This window comes from Lissotriton helveticus, chromosome 2_2, assembly GCF_964261635.1.
Source record: "Lissotriton helveticus chromosome 2_2, aLisHel1.1, whole genome shotgun sequence".
NCBI classification, from domain to species: domain Eukaryota; kingdom Metazoa; phylum Chordata; class Amphibia; order Caudata; family Salamandridae; genus Lissotriton; species Lissotriton helveticus.
The window spans coordinates 521083393-521107950 of NC_136060.1; the positions used below are offsets into that span (position 1 = coordinate 521083393).

The 24558-nt window shown below is 41.8% G+C and overlaps 1 protein-coding gene across 1 annotated transcript in view; it reads left to right on the forward strand.

Moving 5' to 3' along the window:
- Positions 1 to 24558, forward strand: part of LOC144821697 (uncharacterized) — a 108542-nt gene that overhangs the window by 26965 nt on the left and 57019 nt on the right. The window contains exons 3-4 of the mRNA XM_078678915.1: positions 7500 to 7582; positions 13594 to 13692. Coding sequence (XP_078535041.1) covers positions 7500 to 7582; positions 13594 to 13692 — 182 coding nt within the window. The remainder of the gene's footprint in view (positions 1 to 7499; positions 7583 to 13593; positions 13693 to 24558) is intronic.

Below are 24558 nucleotides of genomic sequence, written 5' to 3' on the forward strand. Positions count from 1 at the left end.
AGGATTGGTCCTGCCCTTCTTGACCCCTGGAGGTTACACTGCACGATGAGTCACGGTAACGCCTTCCCAGAGCCTGCATGCGTTACATGACCTCTTTTTTTGCCGCTTGTTTCTCTACAGCGTGTGGTGCGCTTGCCTGTGCTTCCCCGAGCCCCTAGTGCTCAGACTGCCTTGCGGGGTTTCATTGCCGCTTGCACTGGTTGCTGAGCGCTAAGAACGCTGTGTTCCGTTTTTCATTGGGACCAGGATTAACCCTTTCCCTGGCAGCCGCGCAGGAGCGCTGCTGCTTCTCTTTCCTTGAGTTGCCCTTGATAAGGCAGTGGCGCAGGTGCGCTGTTGCATTCTCTGTTAGTAAGCGCAGGAGCGCTGTGACAGTCTTTGCTTGTTTTTTCCTTTGCTTTTGGCAGTTGCGCAGGGGCGCTACTGCTAGTGACCTGACGCGTGAAGCGTAGGAACACTGCTGAACTAATGCATGTGGCGCAGGAGCGTTGCTGAAACATGCACTGGGCCGCGCTATAGCGCTTACCCTGTAGTCCTAGTATTGGTCACTTACGCGCAGGAGCGCCTTCTTACTGTTTGTTTGTACTTGGTGGTTCTTGCGCAGGAGCGCTTTCTTTCATTTCTACTCCAAGGCACCAAGGCACCTGGACGCTAAGTTGCTGACCTCTTCCTTGGCTCTGCACAAGTGTGTCTTGGTAAGTACCGGAGCCAGGGGCTCCTTCCTGCATGTGTGTTGTGGGGTGTTCTGCTGCAGGAGTAGTACCACGTCCTAACCTGGTCTTCTCTTATTCCCTCAGCTGTGCCAATACCCTACCCTACGTCCCATCCACCAAGGCCACTCGTCTTGCTTAATTGGCCCCCATCCCTGGATCCATCCAATCCGTGACGGGTGTTATTCCCCGCGGGGGTTGTTTGGGAACAGGGGCGGTGGTCCCTGTCGCCTCTGCAGAATCGCTTCACAAGCCCAGGTGACATGTATAAAATGCAATAAGTTTAAATCCGGTCAAACCGACATTGTTCAAAAGTCCACCACCCATAGGTACCAGGATCATCGTGTTTGAGGCACTTTCGAGTGACAGGGGAAATTAGTAAGACGAGCAGTGGATCAAGCGACGACCGCACCCAGCTCGCAGCAATTAAAAGGCCATGCATTGTAAGAAACCGTGTAAACACTACGACCCCCAGGGCCCGTCCGCCCACCGAACAGGATAACCATTTAGGAAGGCACCCATTGTCAGGATTTGAACAGGATTCAAAGACATAAAACGAAAACAAAACAATACAATAAACCCCTCCCCCCACCCTGCACCCCTGCATATGGCTATCGCCTAACCCCAACTAGCAGTATGCCTGTCGCCCCGACTAACTAATACTAAAAGTAGTAAAATGGAGGAGGAAATTGTCATACAGGCTCCCGGACTCCCCTCCCCCCGTCCTAAGGAAACAACCGGTACAGTACAGTCAAAAAAATTCTTAAGGATACAAAGGCAAAACAAATAGGGGAAGTTATAGGCACCACCCAACCTCCCACAAACAGTATGGTAGCAAATCCCGTGCACATTGAAGTCATAATGTCAGGTCGAAACAGTCAATCTCACCCTTGGCCCTTACGATCTTGCTTGCGAACTCCATCTGGTAGAACCACCATATTCTCAGGAGAACCAAATTTTGAAAAGAGTTCAAAAAAGTTCAATCCGGAATAAATCAAAAATAGTAGGTCTTTGAGAACCCCAACCACACTCATATTTTCCCTCACCAACTCCACTTCACGATGATATTTCCTCCGCAGACTTAGTAAGAATGTTCGGGGGGAAAAAAACAAAGGTGCAAACCGCAGGTCGCTTCTCAGGGTCCCCGGGTGTGGGGAAACAGGCGGTTCCACTTCAGACGACAGCAGTATCGGTTGTAGCGATCGATTCGAAGTTCCAAGTTCGCATGTGTGTGGCTGCGCACTGACCACGGGCGTCATTACGTCCTTCTGCTCGGTGCCTCCAACCTCCGTCTCAATGTACACCATGGAAAACTTAGCTCGTGCTGGGCCATGCAATGAATCTGAGTCCGGTCCCACTCGCCCCGTTTCAGCTGAGCCCGTGATCATTTTGCAGACAATGGCGTCCACATGCGAGTGTAGTGCGCAGATGGCGGCCAGAACGGTCTTTAGCGACGGCTCATATTTCATCTGGCCCGTCTCCACACCTTCAGTTACAAACATGGTCTCTTCCCCGGAGACCCGGGTATCTCCGGGAGAACAAGCGAGAGCGGAGCGGACAGTTGTGGAGGGCGACTTAACGATGAAACTACAGCAATCTGTATTCCGCTACTGCGAGCTAGGACCCCAATCCACCGAATCCCGGGGGACGGCAAACCGAGACTCCAGGACGGGGACCCCCGCCCACAGCCTCCAACGTGTCCAGTCGCCACTCGTACAATGTTAATCAGACCAACCGACCGCCATCATTAGCGGACAAGGATAACCTTCACTTCGGGGGACCGGACCCATGTCGAGTCCCACGGCCGATGTTGTTCAACTGAAACCCGGCAGGGCCAGTACTGGAGGCCCCGGCTCCCAAGCTGGACTAGGCCGGGAATTAGACCACGGTATAACTCCGTCAATCAGGCCGATAAAATTCTTGGGAATGCACCTTCAAGCTCTGCAACTATTCATCCACACGGAGGTCGGGCGTAAAATCAGGATATGTGCCAGGATCATCCGACTGAAAACGGAGGTCGGTGGAGCCGGGAGCTCACGCGGCCATCTTGGTTGCAAGCGTAGCTCCTCCTCCTCAAATACCATCCTTAATGGTTAATGGCAATAAGATCTTCATTCACCAAGACTTTGCTAAAGAGACTGTTAAGATTCGTAAGGAATTCTCTGACATGCGTCCTCAATTGAGAAGTCTTGGTTTTAAATATGGCCTATTTGACCCCTCAACAATGCGAATTTGGAAAGATAGCCTTTCAAAGTCCTTTCAAAGCCCAGAAGATTTAAAGCTATTCTTGGAACAACACTCACAGCATTCTATGGATACGCATGATTCTGCTACTTGAATATTTTATTAATATGTATTTCTGATTCATTTCAATGTTTCCTTCAATATGGGCTCCAACGGTTGGTCATGCTTGTAAAGGGCGTGTCCGTTTCAATTATGTCATAAGTGTTTATTTGTGGTCGTCTTTTTTATGGCTGTTCGTCTTTTTTCTTTTCCCTCCTTTCCTTACGCAATATTTTAGAACTAACGATTTTTACACTGTTCTTCAGCTTTTTCTCCTCTTCTAAGCTCTTTCTATTTTCTCTCTATTTTATTATGGCAAATGTTCATAATGTTAAAATTACCTCTTTAAATGTCAAAGGTTTGAGACATCCGGTAAAACGTACAAAGATTTTAGATTATTTAGGATGTTGTAAAGCGGATATTTATTTTATTCAGGAAACCCATATTAAAGATAAAATATTAGACTACATGAAAAAAAAGTTGGTCGATACTATTGTCTAATATCCGGCCAAGGGTAGGAAAAATGGTGTCGCTATTATTTTAGCTAAAAGATTACATTGTCAAATTTTAAGTAAATCATCGGATTTAGAAAGTAGATATGTTATGGTTAGAATTAAAATGTATGAATCTATTTTGTTTTTAATTAATGATTATGGCCCAACTGCTGATGATCCTCTGTTTTGGTCTAATTTAAATACTGAAGTACTCAAGTTGGGTAATGTTCTTCTCATAGTGGGTGGTGATTTCAATCTTATTTTTGACCCTTTATTGGATAGAACGTCTCTCACTAAATTTCGCCCTCCAAAAGTTTTTTTTGCTTTCAAAACTTTCCTTAAAACTACAAAATTGTTTGATATTTGGAGACTTCATTTTCCCACGGAAAAAATGTTTACCTTTTTTCTCCAATCCACATAATTGTCACTCTAGACTTGATTATGTGCTAATTTCCAGACAATTAATTAATTCTGTGGTTAATCCTACCTTTAGTAATATTGATATATCGGATCATGCTTTAATATCTTTTGTTTTGCAGTTTAACACTAATTTTAAATCACAATCTAGATGGAGAATGAATGCTGATATTGTCCTAAATGAACGAAATAAATTGAAAGTATTAGCCGCTATTCATGATTATTTTCATCATAATCCAGATGGTTCTACATCCATGGCGAATAGATGGGACGCTTTTAAAGCTTATATTAGGGGTATCTCCATTTTTCTCATGGCACATGAAAACAAGATTTTTAATTTACGAATTAATCAACTAGACAAACAAATTGCAAAATTTGAAAGGCTGTTTATTACGTCTAATGATCCACAGTACAGGTTGAAATTACAAAAACTTAGATATGAATTTAATTCCATTCTTAGCAAAAGAGCTGGTATTTAGCTCCAAATCTAAAACCAAATTTTGTCTCAATGCTAATAGATCGGGACAGCTTTTGGCTAATCATCTATGTGTTAAAAAAGATAAATCCCTAATAAATTCCATTCATGGTCCCAATGGGAAAAATTGCCATCTCACAACACGAAATTGTTAGTGACTTCCTACATTTTTATACTACTCTATATAATAAACCTAATTTTGATGATTCTTATTTAATTGATACCTTCTTATCTAGATGTGCATTACCCAAAATTTCCCCTTTAACTAAACGTAAACTTTATCTGCCCATCACTGAAGATGAAATTCAATTAGCTATTAAATCTCTTAAACCAAAAAAATCCCCAAGACCTGATGGCATTCCAGCAGAATTTTACAAGGAATTCCAATCACAACTTATTTCTCATTTATATCAATTATTTACCTTTTTTAGTTCCATAGGCACAATTACTGGTTCTTTCACTGAAGCATTAACTGTTGCAATACCTAAACCTAATAAGGACACTTCACTTGTTTCAAATTACCGTCCTATTTCTTTATTAAATCAAGATTGTAAGTTCTATGCTAAAATACTTACTACTAGATTGACCTCGGTTTTAGACTGTATCATTCATCCAGATCAATCTGGGTTTATGAAGAATAGCTATTCGGCTAAAAATACCAGAACATTATTGCATGTTATTGAACAAGGGTCCAATTTACCTATACCAGTAGGAGTGTTCGCATTAAATGCTGAAAAACCTTCGAAAAGTTCATTGGCAGTTTTTGTTTCGTACTTTATTTGCATTTAATTTTGGTGACATATTTATTTGTAGGATGTTTGCTCTTTATTCTAGTCCTATTGCTCGCTTGTTTATTATTGGCCAAAACTTAAACCAGTTTTCTCTTTTCAGAGGTACCAGGCAAGGTTGTCTCCTTCCCCTGTTCCTTTTTCTTGTAATTAAACCTTTACTTGTTTCAATTAGGAACTGCAACAATATCAATGGTATTAATATTAAAGGGGTAATGTTAAAACGTTAGCATATGCAGATGATGTACTTTTATTTATTAGTAATTCTATTTCCTCACTCCCTCCTTTATTTGAGATTATTTCATCATATTCCATGCTTTCTGGTTACAAGTTAAATACTAATAAAACAGAGTTCTTTCCTATTAATATTAATTGTAACCCAGATATGTTACTCATGAAAGATATAATTTGGCAAAGAGTAAAGCTTAAATAAATAGGTATTTTATTTTCATCTTCTATAAAAACTACAATATCTTTAAATTGTAAGTCTATTTTACATTATATCAAGGATAAAATATCTAAATGGTCCTCACTTCACCTTTCATGGTGGGGTAAATTGGAATCCATAAAGATGACCTTAGCACCAAACATTTTCTACTCCCCCGTCCATGATCCCAGCTCAATTTCCTATGAAGTTTTATAAAGATATAGACCGACTTCTTCTAAGTTTCTTTGGAGCAATAAGGCACCTCGTATTAGTTACAAAAAGTTACAATTGCCTAAATGGAATGGAGGATTTGGTGTACCAGATTTTCTTGGTTACCACATAGCTTTGATATTAAAGCAAAGTTCTCATTTGTTTTATCATTCTCATTTGATTAATCCCCCTATATGGCTTTCTATAGAAAAGAGTTTAATAAATCCGTTTCCCTTAACTTCTTTGTTAATAATGTCCAATAAATCAATATTTTTTAATAAACCTGTCATTTTGAAATCCACTAAGTTTATTTTATACGATTTTGATTTATTTTTTCAATCACCTATCTCCATTACTGAAGATATGTCATTATGGTATAACTCAAGCATAAAACTTACTAAAAATGTTCAATATTGGCATTTTTGGATTAAGACTGGTATTTTTTGCATAAAACATATTTATAATAACAATGCTTTAATTTCTTCTGATGTTTGACAAGTGCAATTTAATTGACCTTCCTCGGATATACCCTAATATGAATTGTTATGTACTTCTATTTTAGACTAATTTCCTAATTGTATTCCTTCTAGTGCTGAATCAGATTTATCAATTTATATTAAAACTCTTTCTACTTTGCCGCATGCTGTTTAACTGTTGTATAAAAAAATTATCACATTTAAAGGTAACAATTTGGATACGCTAAAGACATTTTGGAAGAATGAGCTTTCTTTATCTTTATCTTACGAAAACTGGAAAACTATTTGGCTTAATAGCATTTCAGGATGGTTACCTGTTTCACTTCATCAAACAAACTCATATATTTTATATAATTGCTTATGGTTTCCACTGAAATTATTTAAAGCTAATCTTTTAACGACTTCAACTTGTTGGCATTGCAATTTACATACTGGTTCATGAAAACATATGAATTTGGATTGTCCTTCTATTTTTAAATTTTGGACTGAAGTCTGGGATGTCATAAAAAAATATTTAATATTCATGATGATTTATCGTTCAAACTGGTAATTTCTAAATCTGTTGTTCTTTCTCATAAATTAATTGACTTAGAAGGTACACTTTTTAATTTCTAGCTATCAGCAGCCTTAAAAACCATTACCTCATGTTGGAAAGACATTTCATTACTATCTGTTCATGTTTGGTGGTCATGGGTTATTTTTACTAGAAGAGGAGCTCGTGTATCCTTGAATGGTGTGAATCACAATTGTAATTCTTTCCATTTATTCTGGAAACCTCTTGACAATTATTTATCTACTTAAATGGTATTTTCTATTAGTTAAGTTTGTTATAGATAATTTTGTAAGGATTCTATTTATTAGTAGTTCTATTTTATGACTATTAATATCATTTGTATGAGTATTTCTTTCCTGTCCCTTTTCATTTTTTGTCATAGATTTTATAAGATTTTATATTAAATGTACCTGTTATAATGTTATGGATGATGATAATTTTCATGTTCTTATTTGGTACCTTTATTGTACTATTTGTTGTACTGTCTGTATGTTATTTACAAAATTAATAAACTAGACTGAACTAAAAAAGAAAGGCTTGTTCACCTCTGTGTTTAATTGTTAAATGCATCTCCCTGAAGGCACTTCCTCATAGGTCCTCTGTGCTGTGGGTTTGTAGCGACAGTACTGTCCTCATTTTAATCAGCGCTCTCTCCTCTGTGCCCAGGTCTACTCACAGGCAACGTGAAAGTGAAGATTGAGAAGGAACAGATTCTGTGTGACCTCCTGGCGGTGATGAAGGATGTCATGGTAAGGCAAGCAGGACAACCTCTCCACCCTACATGGAATGCTTCTTTATGGGCCGCCGGGCCCTAGAACCCCTTTCTCTCAGGCACTACAGATTTTGCTAGAATCGTGTATAGATTCCAATTCACTCATTATTTTGGGGGATTTTAACTATCATTTGGAACTCAACAGCAGCTCGGATACTAGTCGGATGCTTGATAATCTAGCCGGTTATGGTTTTCAACAAAAGGTGGTGGGTCTCACACATTCTGCAGGCCATACACTTGATGGCATTTTTGCCACTAATTTTGATGTTACACCCACTAACACGGCTTCCCTCCCATGGACTGATCACTCGGCGATCTATTTCAATATTCAGTTTTCACCATCTGTCCAGTCTGATATAAATAAGCCAGCCAGCATTAAAATTAGACACTGGAATAAAATCCAAGGGGCTGAATTAGAGCAAGCCCTAAACAGCCGTCCGCCTATACAGGATCCGGATAACAATGAGGCGGCCTGCCAGTTTAAAACCTGGATAGCCATGGCAGTAAACAGAGTGGCCCCTGAGAAAGTCATTAAACTAAGAAGAGCGCAGGCGTCATCGCCATGGTACGGTACGGAGTTGAAAAAGTTGAAAGTTACATGCAGGAACACAGAACGTGTATGGAGAACTGAATATAGTAGGGAGCATAAGATATCTTATAATAGAGCTTTACAATTGTATAAAGAAGCTATTATACAAGCAAAAAAGATTTACTATTAAAAAAAAATAGAGAACGCCAGCAACTTCACTAAGGAACTTTTGAAAAATATTTAAGTGCTATCAAGACCACGTCAGAACACACGATTCAATCAAGACCCCTCTTTATGCACTAAAATTGCAAATTGTTTTCAAACTAAGATCCAAATGATCTATGATGACCTTCGGAATTACAGGCAGGCAAACAACAATGGTCAAACTATCATAATAGAGGAAGAGACGCACCACTGTCTAACACGTTCAGCACACTGTCTCCTGCGGAAGTAAATAAACTCCTGCTATCTACTAAGTCAGGATCTCCAAGGGATCCGTGTCCACCTACTGTCAAGCATATGGTGTCTTGGGCTATTAGCAGACACTTAACTCCCATCTTAAATCAAGTGATGGTATCTGGGATTTATCCGCCAGTCTGGAAAAAAGCCTGCATCAGACCAATTCTTAAAAAACCCAGGTTGATCCCCTGGAGGCTAAGAATTATCGACCTATCTCTTGTCTGCCGATTGCAGCCAGAATCCTTGAGAGGTCAATAAATCAGGAGCTGCCGACCTATTTAGACACCAACAACCTGCTGGATTCAAGTCAGCATGGATTTCGGTCAGGTCATTCGACAGAGACTGCGTTAGTCATGGCAACAGAAGATATTCGGAGACAGGTGGATGGGGGGTAGAGCGATCCTCATCCTCCTTGACCTATCGGCTGCATTTGACACCGTGAAGCGCACAGTGTTAGTCCGGCGGCTGAATGCAGTGGGGATTGGGGAGGTGGCTCTGTCCCTCCTATCGTCTTTTTTAGAGGATAGGGAACAGACTTGGCACTGGGAAAGTGTACAGTCTCAAACATTCCTTCTGCCTTGCGGAGTCCCACAGGGATCGGCACTGTCTCCGACTCTGTTCAACATCTATGTCACCACATTCGCCAGTCTCATCAGACAGCTTGGGTTCTCGTTTTTGTCTTACGCAGAACACAATCAGAATATCATCTCTGTATAACATCAGGTGGCGTCTGCGTCTGCGAGTTTCCATGCATGTCTGACTCACATCATGAGCAACAATTATCTGAAAATAAACATGGATAAGATGGAGGTGGTGGAGTTTGGTTGCGGTCCATCCCTGTGGGACCCCACCTGGTGGCCGACAGAGGCTGGCACATGTCCAACACCATCCTCTAAAGTTAAGAACTTGGGGATCATAGTTGATGAGCAACTGGGTTTTTCGGCCCAGATCAATTGTGTAACCTCCACTTGTTTTATATTCCGAAGCTACTCAGGAAGGTGTTTCCTTTTATTCTGCACAAGTTAAGGAAAACAGTAGTAGTGGCCTTAGTCTTATCCTGTCTAGACTACTATAATGCTCTATTCATAGGCATTGCAAAGGCACAGAAGACTAAATTACAGTTGATACAAAATGCTGCGGCGTGGCTACTATTGAATATTCCTAAAGGTCACCCTACATCTGATGCCATTAAGTCACTGCATTGGCTTCCAATACAGCAACGTCTAGAATTCAAGGCCTTATGTCTGGTTCATAAGACATTTTATGGCGGAGGGGCTGCTGACCTCCGAATAATCTTCCACTGGTACGCTCCCACTTGAAGTCTTAGATCAGCTAATTCTGGTCTCATCTGTGCCACGAAAGTTCGTAGAGCCAGATGTGGTGGTAAGAGTTTATCTCACTGTGTGGTTAGGCTGTGGAACCAACTACCTATCACAGTGAGACTCCAACCAAACAGGACAGTGTTTAGGAAGCTAATAAAAACATGGCTGCTCCCCAGGGCTTATGGTGCCGGTTTCTGCGGACACTGGTCCTCTCTCTCTTTCACCCTAGCACAAAGACGCCTCGGCATTCGTGCGCTCTATAAATGTCAATCCTATCCTATCCTATTTTAATATAGAGGACAATTGGGTGGGCTGCCCTGATGTGTACTGATTGTCCTGGTGTCACTGCACTTGGGACTTTTATTAAACTTTGGGGGTTTGTGTTCAACGGATGCAGAGTTTGATGACTCTAAGGGATCTTTGCTTCTGTAATAGTTAATGTGTAGGGGTCTCTGGTGATGAGGTTTCTGCATAAGAATCTTAGAGACTTAAATTCTGACAAGGCTCTCTCGATTTAGGGTTTTTCTCAGTTCTTTTCTTGTTTATGAATTATTCCCTCTCTGTAAGTGAGTTTTAGGTGCAACAGAGTATATATAACAAACACTCATGCACAAAATATTGCCTCATGCCTAGTATAGCTTATAATGTTATCACAAAGGTAAAGTTACACCAAAAGTCTAATTTTACTAATAGTAACTTACCTATGTGTATACTGCAAAGTAGTAAATTTAGACTTTTGGTCTAACTTTACCTTTGTGAATACCGATAACTTGTAGACGTATACAAAGTGTACGTTTACCTTTGTGTATACCGATAAGTAGTAGACTTATATAAAAGTGTACGTTTACCTTTGTGTATACCGATAAGTAGTAGACTTATACAAAAGTGTAAGTTTACCTTTGTGAATACCGATAAGTAGTAGACTTATACAAAGTGTAAGTTTACCTTTGTGAATACCGATAAGTAGTAGACTTATGCAAAAGTGTAAGTTTACCTTTGTGTATACCGATAAGTAGTAGACTTATACAAAAGTGTAAGTTTACCTTTGTGTATACCGATAAGTAGTAGACTTATACAAAAGTGTAAGTTTACCTTTGTAAATACTGATAAGTAGTAGACTTATACAAAGTGTAAGTTTACCTTTGTAAATACTGATAAGTAGTAGACTTATACAAAGCGTAAGTTTACCTTTGTGTATACTGATAAGTAGTAGACGTATACAAAGTGTAAGTTTACCTGTGTGAATACCGTTAAGTAGTAGACTTATACAAAAGTGTAAGTTTACCTTTGTGTATTCCGATAAGTAGTAGACTTATACAAAAGTGTAAGTTTACCTTTGTGTATACCGATAAGTAGTAGACTTATACAAAAGTGTAGGTTTACCTTTGTAAATACTGATAAGTAGTAGACTTATACAAAGTGTAAATTTACCTTTGTAAATACTGATAAGTAGTAGACTTATACAAAGTGTAAGTTTACCTTTGTGTATACCGATAAGTAGTAGACGTATACAAAGTGTAAGTTTACCTTTGTGAATACCGATAAGTAGTAGACTTATACAAAGTGTAAGTTTACCTTTGTGTATACCGATAAGTAGTAGACGTATACAAAGTGTAAGTTTACCTTTGTGTATACCGATAAGTAGTAGACTTATACAAAAGTGTAAGTTTACCTTTGTGTATACCGATAAGTAGTAGACTTATACAAAAGTGTAAGTTTACCTTTATGTATACCGATAAGTAGTAGACTTATACAAAAGTGTAAGTTTACCTTTGTAAATACTGATAAGTAGTAGACTTATACAAAGTGTAAGTTTACCTTTGTGAATACCGATAAGTAGTAGACTTATACAAAGTGTAAGTTTACCTTTGTGTATACCGATAAGTAGTAGACGTATACAAAGTGTAAGTTTACCTTTGTGTATACCGATAAGTAGTAGACTTATACAAAAGTGTAAGTTTACCTTTGTGTATACCGATAAGTAGTAGACTTATACAAAAGTGTAAGTTTACCTTTATGTATACCGATAAGTAGTAGACTTATACAAAAGTGTAAGTTTACCTTTATGTATACCGATAAGTAGTAGACTTATACAAAAGTGTAAGTTTACCTTTGTAAATGCTGATAAGTAGTAGACTTATACAAAGTGTAAGTTTACCTTTGTGTATACAGATAAGTAGTAGATGTATACAAAGTGTAAGTTTACCTTTGTGAATACCGATAAGTAGTAGACTTATACAAAGTGTAAGTTTACCTTTGTGTATACCGATAAGTAGTAGACTTATACAAAGTGTAAGTTTACCTTTGTGTATACCGATAAGTAGTAGTCTCTGGTTGATCTCCAGTGGTGAAGTCTCTGGTTGATCTCAGTGGTGAAGTCTCTGGTCGATCTCAGTGGTGAAGTCTCTGGTCGATCTCCAGTGGTGAAGTCTCAGGTCGATCTCAGAGGTGAAGTCTCTGGTCGATCAGCAGTGGTGAAGTCTCGGGTTGATCTCAGTGGTGAAATCTCTGGTCGATCTCAGTGGTGAAGTCTCTGGTCGATCTCCGGTGGTGAAGTCTCTGGTTGATCTCCATTGGTGAAGTCTCTGGTCGATCTCAGTGGTGAAGTCTCTGGTCGATCTCCGGTGGTGAAGTCTCTGGTTGATCTCCATTGGTGAAGTCTCTGGTCGATCTCAGTGGTGAAGTCTCTGGTCGATCTCCAGTGGTGAACTCTCTGGTTGATCTCAGTGGTGAAGTCCCAGCTCAATCTCAGTGGTGAAGTCTCTGGTCAATCTCAGTGGTGAAGTCTCTAGTCGATCTCAGTGGTGAAGTCTCTGGTCGATCTCCAGTGGTGAAGTCTCTGGTTGATCTCCAGTGGTGAAGTCTCTGGTTGATCTCCAGTGGTGAAGTCTCTGGTCGATCTCCAGTGGTGAATTATCTGGTCGATCTCTAGTGGTGAACTCATGTCGATCTCCAGTGGTGAACTCTCTGGTCTATCTCAGTGGTGAAGTCTCTGGTCAATCTCAGTGGGGATTCCACCTGCCCCTGCTTGCAAGGCGGCGATGAGACTCTCACACACTTTATGTTGCTTTGCTCTTTTTCATTGTCAGCATGGACGAGATTTCTTCATCCGCTTTTTACAAAAGTGGCATCAGACATTGCAATGCCGCTGGGCATTTATGTGGCCATTTTTGACCCAGTGTCTCCGTATATAAATAAAGCTTGGAAAGTTACCCGACCCTGTATTAGACAACGTAACATTAGAGTTCTGACTTGTCACAATCGTTAGCAATCCGTTGTTGTCACATTAAGTTTTTGTCCATCCTCAAGTTGAAAATACACTTTAACTTTTTGCACAGAACACTCACCTTTAATATTTTCATTTCATTTCATGGTCTAGGCAGAGCCCGCAATATTCTTAAGACACGTTGTTGTCTCTTGTGTTTACGCATTATGCCAATTTATTGGCTACTTTTATTTTTATTTAATTATTTCATTCAATGTTATAATGCCAGGGTCCTAAAGGCCCTTAATTAATAGTAACGTATTGTTGTTATATCACTTTTAACTGCGCTGTCTTCAAGTTGAAAAATCTTCTTCATTTAACTTGTCATCTCACCTATGCACACTATGGTTTCATATATACGTGGCATTCACAGGGTCGGATGTAATCTGCCTTCTGTGCTTTCCCAAATGCAGGACGCCGAGGTATCGAGTGGGGTCAGAAGGACAGAGGTGGAGTTCCTTCTAGGAGAGCACTTGAACCTGCAGCAGAACAACCACGACAGAGAAAATCAGGTAGAGGTTCCATCAGCATGTCTGAGTCACTGCTCTGCTCAGGTAGGGGGTGTCAACAGCGGATCACTGACACAATATTGTGGTAAACAAGGTTGTTGACAAATATATAGTGTGATAAATATATTTTACCACACTACCGTGCTCCTATACTTACTAATACTAATATTGTCCAAACATAATGATTTTTTAATGTAGAGTTTAAAATAGTAAATGTTTAAATTTTTCTAATATATACATTTAATTAAATGTAAATTAAATATATTCCACTAATATTTAATATGAAATATAAATATGCACTTACTTAATTAACACAAAATATGTGTTTGTATTTATTACCTACTGGCATTTGCCAGTAGGTAGTCATAGTTAGGAGCATGTTTCCATAGGAAAAGTATTTTTTTTGCTTGCATTTATCTTTTGCGCTATTTGATAAATCTTCACAAAATTTTCCCCAAAAAGTGTGCTGTTGTTTCTTCTTATATATGGAATGTAGGGGGCTGAGAAAAAAAAGTGTGTTTCCGTTGTAATTTCCATATATAAGAAGAAACAACACACTTAAAGATTTTTAGACGCGACTACAACCCGAACCGTTGGACGTAATTACGTCAGACTTTACAGAAAGGTAGTTCTTGGCAGAGAAAGAACTCTTTTTTGTTATTTGGTGTAAATCTGTTCAGTAGTTTTGGTGATATCAATTTTTTTTGCATAAATAGGGATGCAGATCCTCAAGGATCCAACAGTCTCCATGCTGGAATCTGATTGCCTGCCAACATTTCATCCAGGAAGTGTTGGAAGCCATTTTGGTACTCAGCTTCAGCCGAGTCTCACAAAAACATTAAAATAAAGAAAAGAGGTCAGAGAAGGAACACCCTGCCCTCCTAACTGTAGTCCTGAGGTCCAACTGTGAGTCTGACGGCCACAAAAAAACTTAAAAAAAATGTTTTTGCCGTTGGTACACGATGGCGGCGCGAATCCGCTGCGAAATAAAAAGAAAGTGTGGCTTCTTGCACTTATTTAGATTATAGCCCCCTGGGTAGGCCAGGTCCAAGGGACATGAGGGTGACGGGAGCCTCGTCCTTGGGCGTAATTATATCCCAGTGACCAACACCACCCCGGGGCTTACTTTTAATGATGATTCGGTGCTGCTCAAACCCCCTAAAGCCCTGAAGACCACCACCTGACAGGGGCTAAATACAAAGAAATGAGGAGTGGGGCTCGCAGACTACCCTTAGCCCAGGGGACCACCACCTTCCCGGGGCTAAGTTTAATTTGGAGCGGGGCCACACGCCCCCGCACTGTGGAAAAGTAAATTTTGCCATGTTCTGTGTCCCTACGTGTCATCCATCATATGTTATGTGTGCATGACCAATATGCATATGTTATTCCCCATGTCCGATTAATGACGCAATTATAGTTGTGTCCACCTCTAGTATGCCAGTTCCCAGTCCTCGTGAATACTACGAATATCAGGCCTATGTAAAGTTATGTTGCCACGTTTCTCAGTGTGCACGTTATTCCATTATAAAGTCCCCGTTTCTAGGCCTTAACAGGGCCCGGACATCAGATTCAGCTCCTGTCTCCTGAAGCCTCGCTGAGGAGCGATACAGCCCCCACCTGTATCCTCGACCTTTCACTTACTTCCTGCCTCGCAGTGCCCGGTGCAGCTTGGCTCTGCCTCTGAGTCTGCCAAAAGTATGTTATAGTTCCAGTTATCAGTTCAGTCCTCCTTCTCTGCATTCCTAAGCTACTGAACTGCATCAATAGTTTCCGTCATTGTCTAGCCTATGCGGCTCCATGTTAAGAGAAATACTGTATTTAATGGTCATTTAACATTCTTCATCACGCACTACATGTAGAATAATGCATGGTCCAGTCTTAGAGTCAGTTAGCTTTTCCCCTCATGACTTCTAGTTTATATCAACATGTTCCCTAAACATCAGATACTAGATAGGGTTTAGGTACATGTCGCTCCGACCCTCCAGACTTTAGTCTCTGCTCCTAGCACAGAGTTCATAGCCCCCAGCTTCTCCTAGTAATACGTCATTGCCAGTTTGCGCGCACCATCAGGTTAGAGGTCCCGGCTCCTTAGGTAGCCCCCTCCTATGTTTCCGCCCATTCATGACATATTCTGTTACGTCTGCACCACATGTCTATGTATACGCCCAGTTACACCTACTTTTACTGTTATCTTTCGCGACTGCTACGCGACACGCCTTCTGCTCCACCCACTGCTACGCCTACTGCAATGTAATGCTATGTGTTTGCGCTATGTATATATGCTCGTGTATTGTTATCAAAAGTTAGCGCGCTCATCCCAGCCCCAGCAGCTGCTGGGCCCTGTCATCCTATTCCTATGCAGGTTGTCCTGTTCCTGTCCTTATGCTGTATTAAACCTGCAAAACTCCTACTACCTCGAATCTTGACTCTTATTTATTGAGCTATCTGTTATGATATATGTCTAGTCAAAAATAGGGTATTATTTATTTATTTACCACATAATGGCGCCCGAATAGGGACTTGCCCTTTCCCCACGCGTCGGTGAAGCCACGCCGACCCCCTGACCCTCTGCAGCCGTGACGGAACCATACCGGCCACGTGCAGATATTTCTGCTTCAAGTATCCCTCAGGCCCACGGAGGAGACGGAGGAGGCGGTCCAGCATCCAAACGAGACGGTGGAGGAACGCGGCGAGTCCCGACCAGAGCCCAAGCCAAGAGTCCAAGGTCCGAGGTATCCGGAGGCCCACCCGTAACCGAAGTCCGAAGTTCGTCGTCCGTCGTCGTAGCAGTCCAGTCCAGTCCAGGCTTTCCGTTCTTGCTGCCCGGTGAGTACCATTGCTGGGGTAGTATCTAGACAGGGTCAATCTAAATTGACTCTGGTCCGTGGGTTGGTGGTACCCAGGCCCACTAACGAAGTGTTCACCTAGGTGGATACGGGTCTTGATGCGTCCCTTTATGGGACCGGTATGTTCCGTACTGTTTCAGCAGTGCATCCAGTAACTCTAGTCTGTTCCGTTCTCGAGAAATTCTTGTGTTTCTGTTCTCAGTATTCCAGGTAATATTTCTGTCCGAACTGTAATGTCATGATGTTGTTCAATGTATTTCCAATGTCGTGGTATGCCTGAATTGTTCTCCCAATTGTTATTGTTCCTCGTCTATTGTATCGTGTTCCGATTCAAGTTTACAATGTCTCTCTTTTCGAGACTACGTCAGTTAAAAACTAGAAAGGGTTTGTTAGAAGAAGCAGTTCCTGTCCCGCCCAGGGACAGTCCAGGTCATTTTATGTATCAGAAACATGGCATAAGCGCCATATTGTATCTAGATTTATGGGTAGATTATACCAAACAGTTAGAAGAAAAGTATAGATGGCCCGTATCGGGTACATGGGATGCCGAATGCATCATGAGAGTAGAAGAAGCATTATGGAAAAAGAAAGCCAGACAGTCACAGAAAGATGCCATCGAGTTATGGCGCAAAGAAGCTCATAAGAGAACCGAAAAAGAAATCAGAAAGACAGAACTAAGTAGAGAATCCCAAGAACGAGCCCAAGAAAGAGAATTAATCGAGATAGGTGAACGAGTTAGAACTGAGCAATCAGACAGACAGAGGCATGCCCTTAATAAGGGTATGTATCCTCTTCTTGCTGAGGGCTTGCCAAGAGCGACCCCAGAGGCATCCAGTAATTTCCCGCCACCATTAGTTCCGACCAAGCTACGTCACAAACCGACCGCAGCTGATATTTTTATTTCATCCTATCTGGATGACACAGTCCCCGAATATGCAAATCCTGTTCACGCTCCGCCAGTCCCTGTAAATCAGGTAATTCCTGCTCCTCCAGACACCGGGGTGTCCTTAACAGCCCCCCCGGGTCAGCCCGCCATACAAGTCCAGCCCACGTTACAATTACCGACCCTGCCAGGACGAAAAGCATCAGTTGAGGATTCTAGTTTAGGGGCCGCAGGGGGAGGTCTTCCTCAAACCCCGCCGCCATACAAGCGTTTATCAGCGCTCGAATTACATGCTCAAGCATCACAGCGTACTCCTAAAAGTAATAAGTCTGTTGCAGAAATCAGGCAAACCCTTGGCGAATGTGTCTATGACCCAGTTCCAGGCGAATTTAATATGGTTTTATATTCCGTACGCATAAGGAGGGTGACCGAGTATCTAGTCACCTTGCCGAATATGAAAGAAGATCTAGACAGAATATATCGTTTCATCCGTACAGGGGATGATCCAGAAAGTATTAGTAATGCCATGTCTCAAAGGAAAGCCGAGATTCAGCGCATGATTTTAAAGTTCTTAATTAACTGTCTAATAAGAGAACAAGATTACCCGTCTAAAGATCCAGAAGAAATGAAAACTCTGACAAAGTGGAGTGATAATATAGCCGAGGGTAAGCACAATACCATTAGTGCCATGGAAAGTATGTACAAGAAAATCCGTAGAGAGATAATAAAGATACACGAACAGCGTAAAGCAGCACAAGTAAGCGAGAAAGAAAGTACCTCTGATCCTGAAGAGGAAGATGACGAGAATACTGCCAGAATAGCGTATGTAGGAAAACCTAGATTTCCAGATCGCCATTTACGTCTAGAACCCAAGTCTACTTTCCATCATCCAGCACCAGAACAAGGTTCCCTAGAACAAGTATTTCAAGCTACCGATCACATTCTGAAATCACGAATCGGTTATAGTGAGTTAAGTACTATGCATGAACAGGAATTAGTGCGATCAGCAGTCAGATGGATTACTGATTCTACCACTTTTCCAGACGAAATAGTGGCACAAATGTTTCTGAAAATGCCCCCAGCCGAGCAACGACTGGTGGGTATGTATATGATTCAGCACCTCATTACTTTGTATGAGGGTCAACACTCTGATCCAGGTCCGTTACATGATGTCCTGAACGAGTTACTCCAGTATAGATGGAGAGGTCTAGGTACCGATTTAATTAGTGTCATTCTAGAACAGCGTCACAAATATAGAACGTTTCTGAACCCGCATTTTGTTCATGCCTACCCCCCAGAAAATAAATCATTCTACATAGACAGACAGAATCCGTTACGAGAAGTCCACCCAGTTAAAGGAACGGGTGGCGAAATGCAGCGAGTGTTTGTATACACTCCAATCACAAAGATGGAACTCCTTGAAATGAAGAAATTAATTCCCTGTCATGACAAAGATCCAGCAGGGTTCCATCGAGAATTAAAAGACATGCTCCGTATGGGAGAATACACATACCCAGATATCATTAAAATGTTAAAGGTTCTGCTACCCGCAGGGGTGTATGAAAAGCTCAAGGAAAAAGAATGGGAGGTGGGAGAGAAAAAGATAGATTGGGCAGTTCTAGAAGCTGAAGACAAGGCACGAGTACCAGGTACTGGTCTTGGAGAGAAATGTAAAGAACTACCAGAATTATTGATACAAGTTTTACCCAGATTATTAACAACGAGAAAAGAAGACTGGGATGCAATCTCAGCCTGTAAACAGAAACAAGATAAAGATATTAGTGATTTTTATTCTAGATTTGAAAAATGTTTCAGTATCAACAGTGGTCTCAAGACAAGTAGTGAGTCATACCCTCACCTTTTTGTTACTAAATTAGTCGAGAATTCAAGTCCACCAATTAAAAACCGAGTTTTGAAAGTCGAAAGCACCTGGCAAGCTAATACTCCGTCCCAGATGCTCCAGATGCTCCAGTATCACCAGAATAGAATCAGGGAAGAGCAAGAACACGAGAGAAAACGTATGAAAGACACGAAAATGAAAGTACTAGTTGCACAATCTGTTCCTCAAGACAGCCAGAAGAGGGGTCCGAATCAAGCCAGTCATCCTGCAGCACCCGTTAAAGGGAACTGCAATTATTGTAAACAGCCAGGTCATTTTATAAATGAGTGTGCAGTTCTGAAACACAACATAGCTACTGGTAAGACTAAAGAAAGACCACGTCCGCCTAGACAGGAACAAGTTTCACAGATTCCTCAGCCACAGAATACACCACAGACAGTTACAGCACCGCAGCCTATTGCTGCAACACAGCACGTTACATCGCAGATGTACCAGTATGCACAGTCTGAGTATCCAGAGTACCAGCCATATTCATGAAACAGCCTAGAGAGGGAGGTAGGCTTGCCTCTCATCGAGATACCTGTAGATCAAGAAGGTCCCTATGTTCACAGTCAAGTATTAGGGAAAGACAGAAAGTTTTTGATTGATACAGGGGCAAGTAGGACCACAATTAGTCACGCCGAAGTTCCAGGGGCTCCGCTCTCAGGCTCAAGAAATGTTTCCCTTGGATTTTCAGGAAAGCCTATCGTTAATGAGATTTCAAAGCCAGTCACTCTAGAAGTAGGTCCATTGTCCCGCACTACTGATCTGTTACTTACTAAGTCATGTCCAGAAAATCTATTAGGCATTAAAACACTGAAAGAATTAGGTGCCGTTATATGTTGTTCCCCAGAGGGAATACGTCTGTTCCTACGTGACTTTAAGGGTCACTATGTATTACGAGATTTTGATCCCAGACTGTCTAAAGTTCCGCAGCATTTATGGGCGCAAGGTCCAACTGATGTAGGTTACATGCAAATCACACCCTATCGTGTGACTCTCAAACCAGGTGTAGTGTTACCACGAATCAGACAGTACAGATTGCCACCCGAGGCTGTAGCAGCCTTATCCAAAATTATAGACGAGCTCATCGCTCAAGGAGTAGTTGTAGAAACTGACTCCAATGTATGTAACTCTCCGATCATTCCAGTCATGAAACGTACTGACCCAAATGCACCCCCAGTATATCGATTAGTGATTGATTTACGGGAGCTTAACAAATGTATTATTCCGCAGTACCCAGTTGTCCCAGACATCTCTTCCCTATTAACAGCTATTGATTCCGAAGCCACGTTCTTCACTGTCATAGACCTCAAGAACGCATTTTTTAGTGTTCCCATTCATCCAGACAGTCAGTTTCTTTTCGGATTTTGTTTAAATGGAAGGAGCTATATGTTCACACGCGCTCCTCAAGGTTTCACAGAAAGCCCTAGTATTTACAGTCAAGCACTCAAGAGACAACTAGACAACATTCACATGCCAACTGACACTGCCCTGCTCCAGTATGTCGATGATCTACTGATCACAGCCCGTTCTGAACGTGACTGCGAGCGTGCGTCACTGACGGTTTTGTATTTCCTAGCCGAGATGGGGCACAAGGTGTCCCCTTCGAAGCTTCAATTCTGTGTCCAGCAAGTGGTATACTTAGGACACTTACTGTCCAAGAGGGGTAGGCAGTTGACACCAGACCGTATCCAGTTAATAGCGAGTCTTCCCCAGCCCAGAACCCAGAAGGAGGTACGTGCCTTTATCGGCCTTACTTCTTATTGTAGACAATGGATTCCCCAGTATGCATTTCTAGCCAAGCCACTGATACAGTTAACGACACAGGAGGCAGCCGTATCGACTGTCCTCCCTTGGACATCTGAACATACACTTAGTTTCAACGAGTTAAAGAAAGCCCTATGCCAAGCCCCAGTTCTAGCTACACCGAACTACAGTAAGCCTTTTACACTTTTTGTCACTGAACGCGAAGGTACAGCATTATCTGTTCTCACACAAGATCAAGCAGGACAATACAAGCCCTGTGCTTATTTTTCGAGCACATTAGATCCAGTCGCCCAGGCGTTGCCTGCGTGCCTCAAGTCAGTTGCAGCCACAGCACTAGCTATTAGACAAAGTGATTCCATAGTCTTAGGACATACCTTGACAGTACAAGTCCCACATTCAGTAGAAGTTCTTTTAAACCGAACACAAACTCAGCACTTGACAATTGCACGTTTAACAGGTTATGAATTGACACTGTTCCAGCCACACATAGAAATCAGACGCTGCAACATCCTGAATCCTGCTACACTGTTACCATCAGTTAATTCAAATCTAGCCACACATGATTGCGTGGAAGTAGTTAACATTACGACAAAGCCAAGACAAGACCTGACAGACATTCCGTTACCAGATCCTGACCTGACACTTTATGTGGATGGTTCATGTATGAGAACTAGTACAGGAGAACTAGTCGCCGCGTATGCAGTAACTACTGACACCGAAGTTATTGAAACACACCGTATTGACACTCTGTCCGCTCAAGCAGCAGAGCTAGTTGCTCTGACACAAGCCTGCATACACGCCAAGAACCTGAAAGTTAATGTTTACACAGATTCACGCTACGCATTTGGAGTTGTACACGACTTCGGAGTGCTCTGGCAGGAGAGAGGTTTCATGACTTCTCATGGAACCAAGATTCAGCATGGTCTCCTTATTCAAGCTCTGTTAGATGCCATACATTTACCGACATCCATTGCTATCATGAAATGTAAAGCACATACGAAAGTCACTGACATTATTTCTCAAGGTAATGATCTAGCAGATCGCACAGCCAAGCTTACAGCACAGACTCCAGACACTCAAGCTAATCCGACACAGACACACACTCCAGATCCGACTACATGTATGACAGTTAAGGACCCTACTGAAGATGTCATAGATATCCAGTTACATGCTACTCCTGAAGAAATCAAGAAATGGTCCGAACAAGGAGGGGTCCAGACAGATCAAGGATGGTTAACGAAGGGTAGAGCCACATGGTTTCTCCCCGACTCTATGGTTCAAGTCATCATTAATACCGCACATAGTCCAGCACATTTAGGAGAAAAAGCTATGTTAGACAGTATCCAGAACATTTGGTTCAACAAGCATTTACGAGCTGCAGCCAAGCAGAAAGTCCGTACCTGTATGATATGTTGTCAGTTTAATCCAGGTAAAAGTGTCCCGGTGGAACAAGGTGGTTTCCAGCCTCCTGACCACCCCTTTGAAGTCCTCCAGATGGATTATATTCAGATGGAGCGATGTCGAGGTTTCAAGTATGTCCTTGTAGTTGTATGCGCTTTGTCCAGATGGACAGAAGCATATCCAGTCCCAGATTATACAGCCGCGACCACTGCCAAGCAGTTGATTCGTGAATTCTTCCCTCGATATGGACTCCCTAGAGTCGTATATTCTGATAACGGTCAGCCATTCTCATCTGAACTCATGAAGCACGTTTCCCTGTTGTTAGGGTACCAGTGGAAGTTTCATTGTGTACGCCATCCTGAAGCAGCCGGTCTAGTCGAGAGACATAATCAGACTCTGAAAATTCGAATTGCAAAAATATGTAAAGATAAGGGTGTGGACTGGCTAGTAGCTCTGCCAGTCGCTTTGTTTTATATGCGCATGGTCGCACATTCCAGATCAGGTCTGTCCCCGTATGAGGTCGTATTCGGCCGCCCCCCTAACATGTGGGGTACTCCTAGACCCCGAAGTATTACTGATGTTTCATGTAATATGCTGACAGATTACCTAGCTTCCTTGATGTCTGCCCTCAACTCATGTCGTTCACAGGTTGCTGCCGCATTTCCAGACAATACCGAGGTGGCACCGCATGAAATCGTTCCAGGTTCCATGGTGATGGTCCGAAACTTTGACAGATCAAGTCCGCTGGAGCCTCGATGGAAAGAGCCCCGTCAGGTCCTCCTCACCACCCGTACAGCCGTGAAGTTGGAAGGCCGAAAAGGATGGATACACCTTTCTCACGTTAAACTTTTTAAAGGACTGAAACCGGTCTCTAAAAACATTTCCCAGGATATCAAGACCTGCCAAAATATTGTTTTAAAGGACTGTCCCGCAAAAGACATTGATACAACCCCTCCCTTGGTAGAGAAAACTCCGCAGCAGGAGTATAAGCAAAAACTCCGGTCTAGTAAAATAAGTCAGTCAGTTTGATTGTATAAGTCCTCCCCTAGGTGAAACGGTTAGACTGTTTCTGACATGTATAAAATAGACCCCCATAGTGAGAGAGTTAGTAAAAACCGATGTATCGTTTTTCTAAGTTTCATATTATTCATCAGCATTATGATTTCCTGCACCAGTTATGCCTTTTTCCTATATTTCCCAGTTCTTCATGTAAATAAGTCTGCTAATGCTACAGTAGAGCACACGTTTAGTGATCTGCCCCCTCACGAATATTCATACCGCCTCGCTATGCGTAATAACTCATTTATCCGTATGTTACATTACTCACACCAGACCAGCAATGCCACTAATTGTTGGGTGTGTGGTCGACTCCCCCCTTTCCAGACACCGAAGGGAGTTCTGCCACTTTTTCCTTATCCATTCTCACATAATGGTTCGTGTGGAGCATGGTCCACGTTAACGTTATCCTCAACAGATATGTCTTTTCTTAACAGCACATGTTTCCCAGACAAGCAAGGTCTCCCCCACAGAACAGGTTTAGATCTAGAAAATGAAGTGTATAATTTAGGTAATTATTCGTCGAATTTCATGGTCCTGAATGTTCAGTCTGATACTACTCCAGACTCACCTGCTATTTCAGTACTACCAGTCAAAGGCGAATTATGTGTCCGAAATAAGGGTTCTGTACATGTAGGACATAGTGATTGTACTACTATTGTCAAGTATAGTGACAGTGGGAAATCTATTTTTAAAGCTTCACGTCATTCTTATTTCGTTTGTGGTCAAACTGCATATGTTCGTCTGCCCCTCGATTGGGAGGGAACCTGTTACATTGCCTTCCTACTGCCACCTGTTTTTCTAGCCCCACCTGACTACCATAGGAATTCCTTCCTAGTACATACTAGACACAAGAGAAACCTCCCGATTGTCGATTATACTGAAACTGCTGCAGAACAATTCATTGATATTGATAAAGGTGTGTTCCCTTATTTAGGCACAATTGTAAATAGTAAGCTAATTCGTAGATTAACAAGAACCCTTGAAGCAGTAGTAGATGAGACTGCCTCCGCTCTAGGTAACTTAACCGAAGA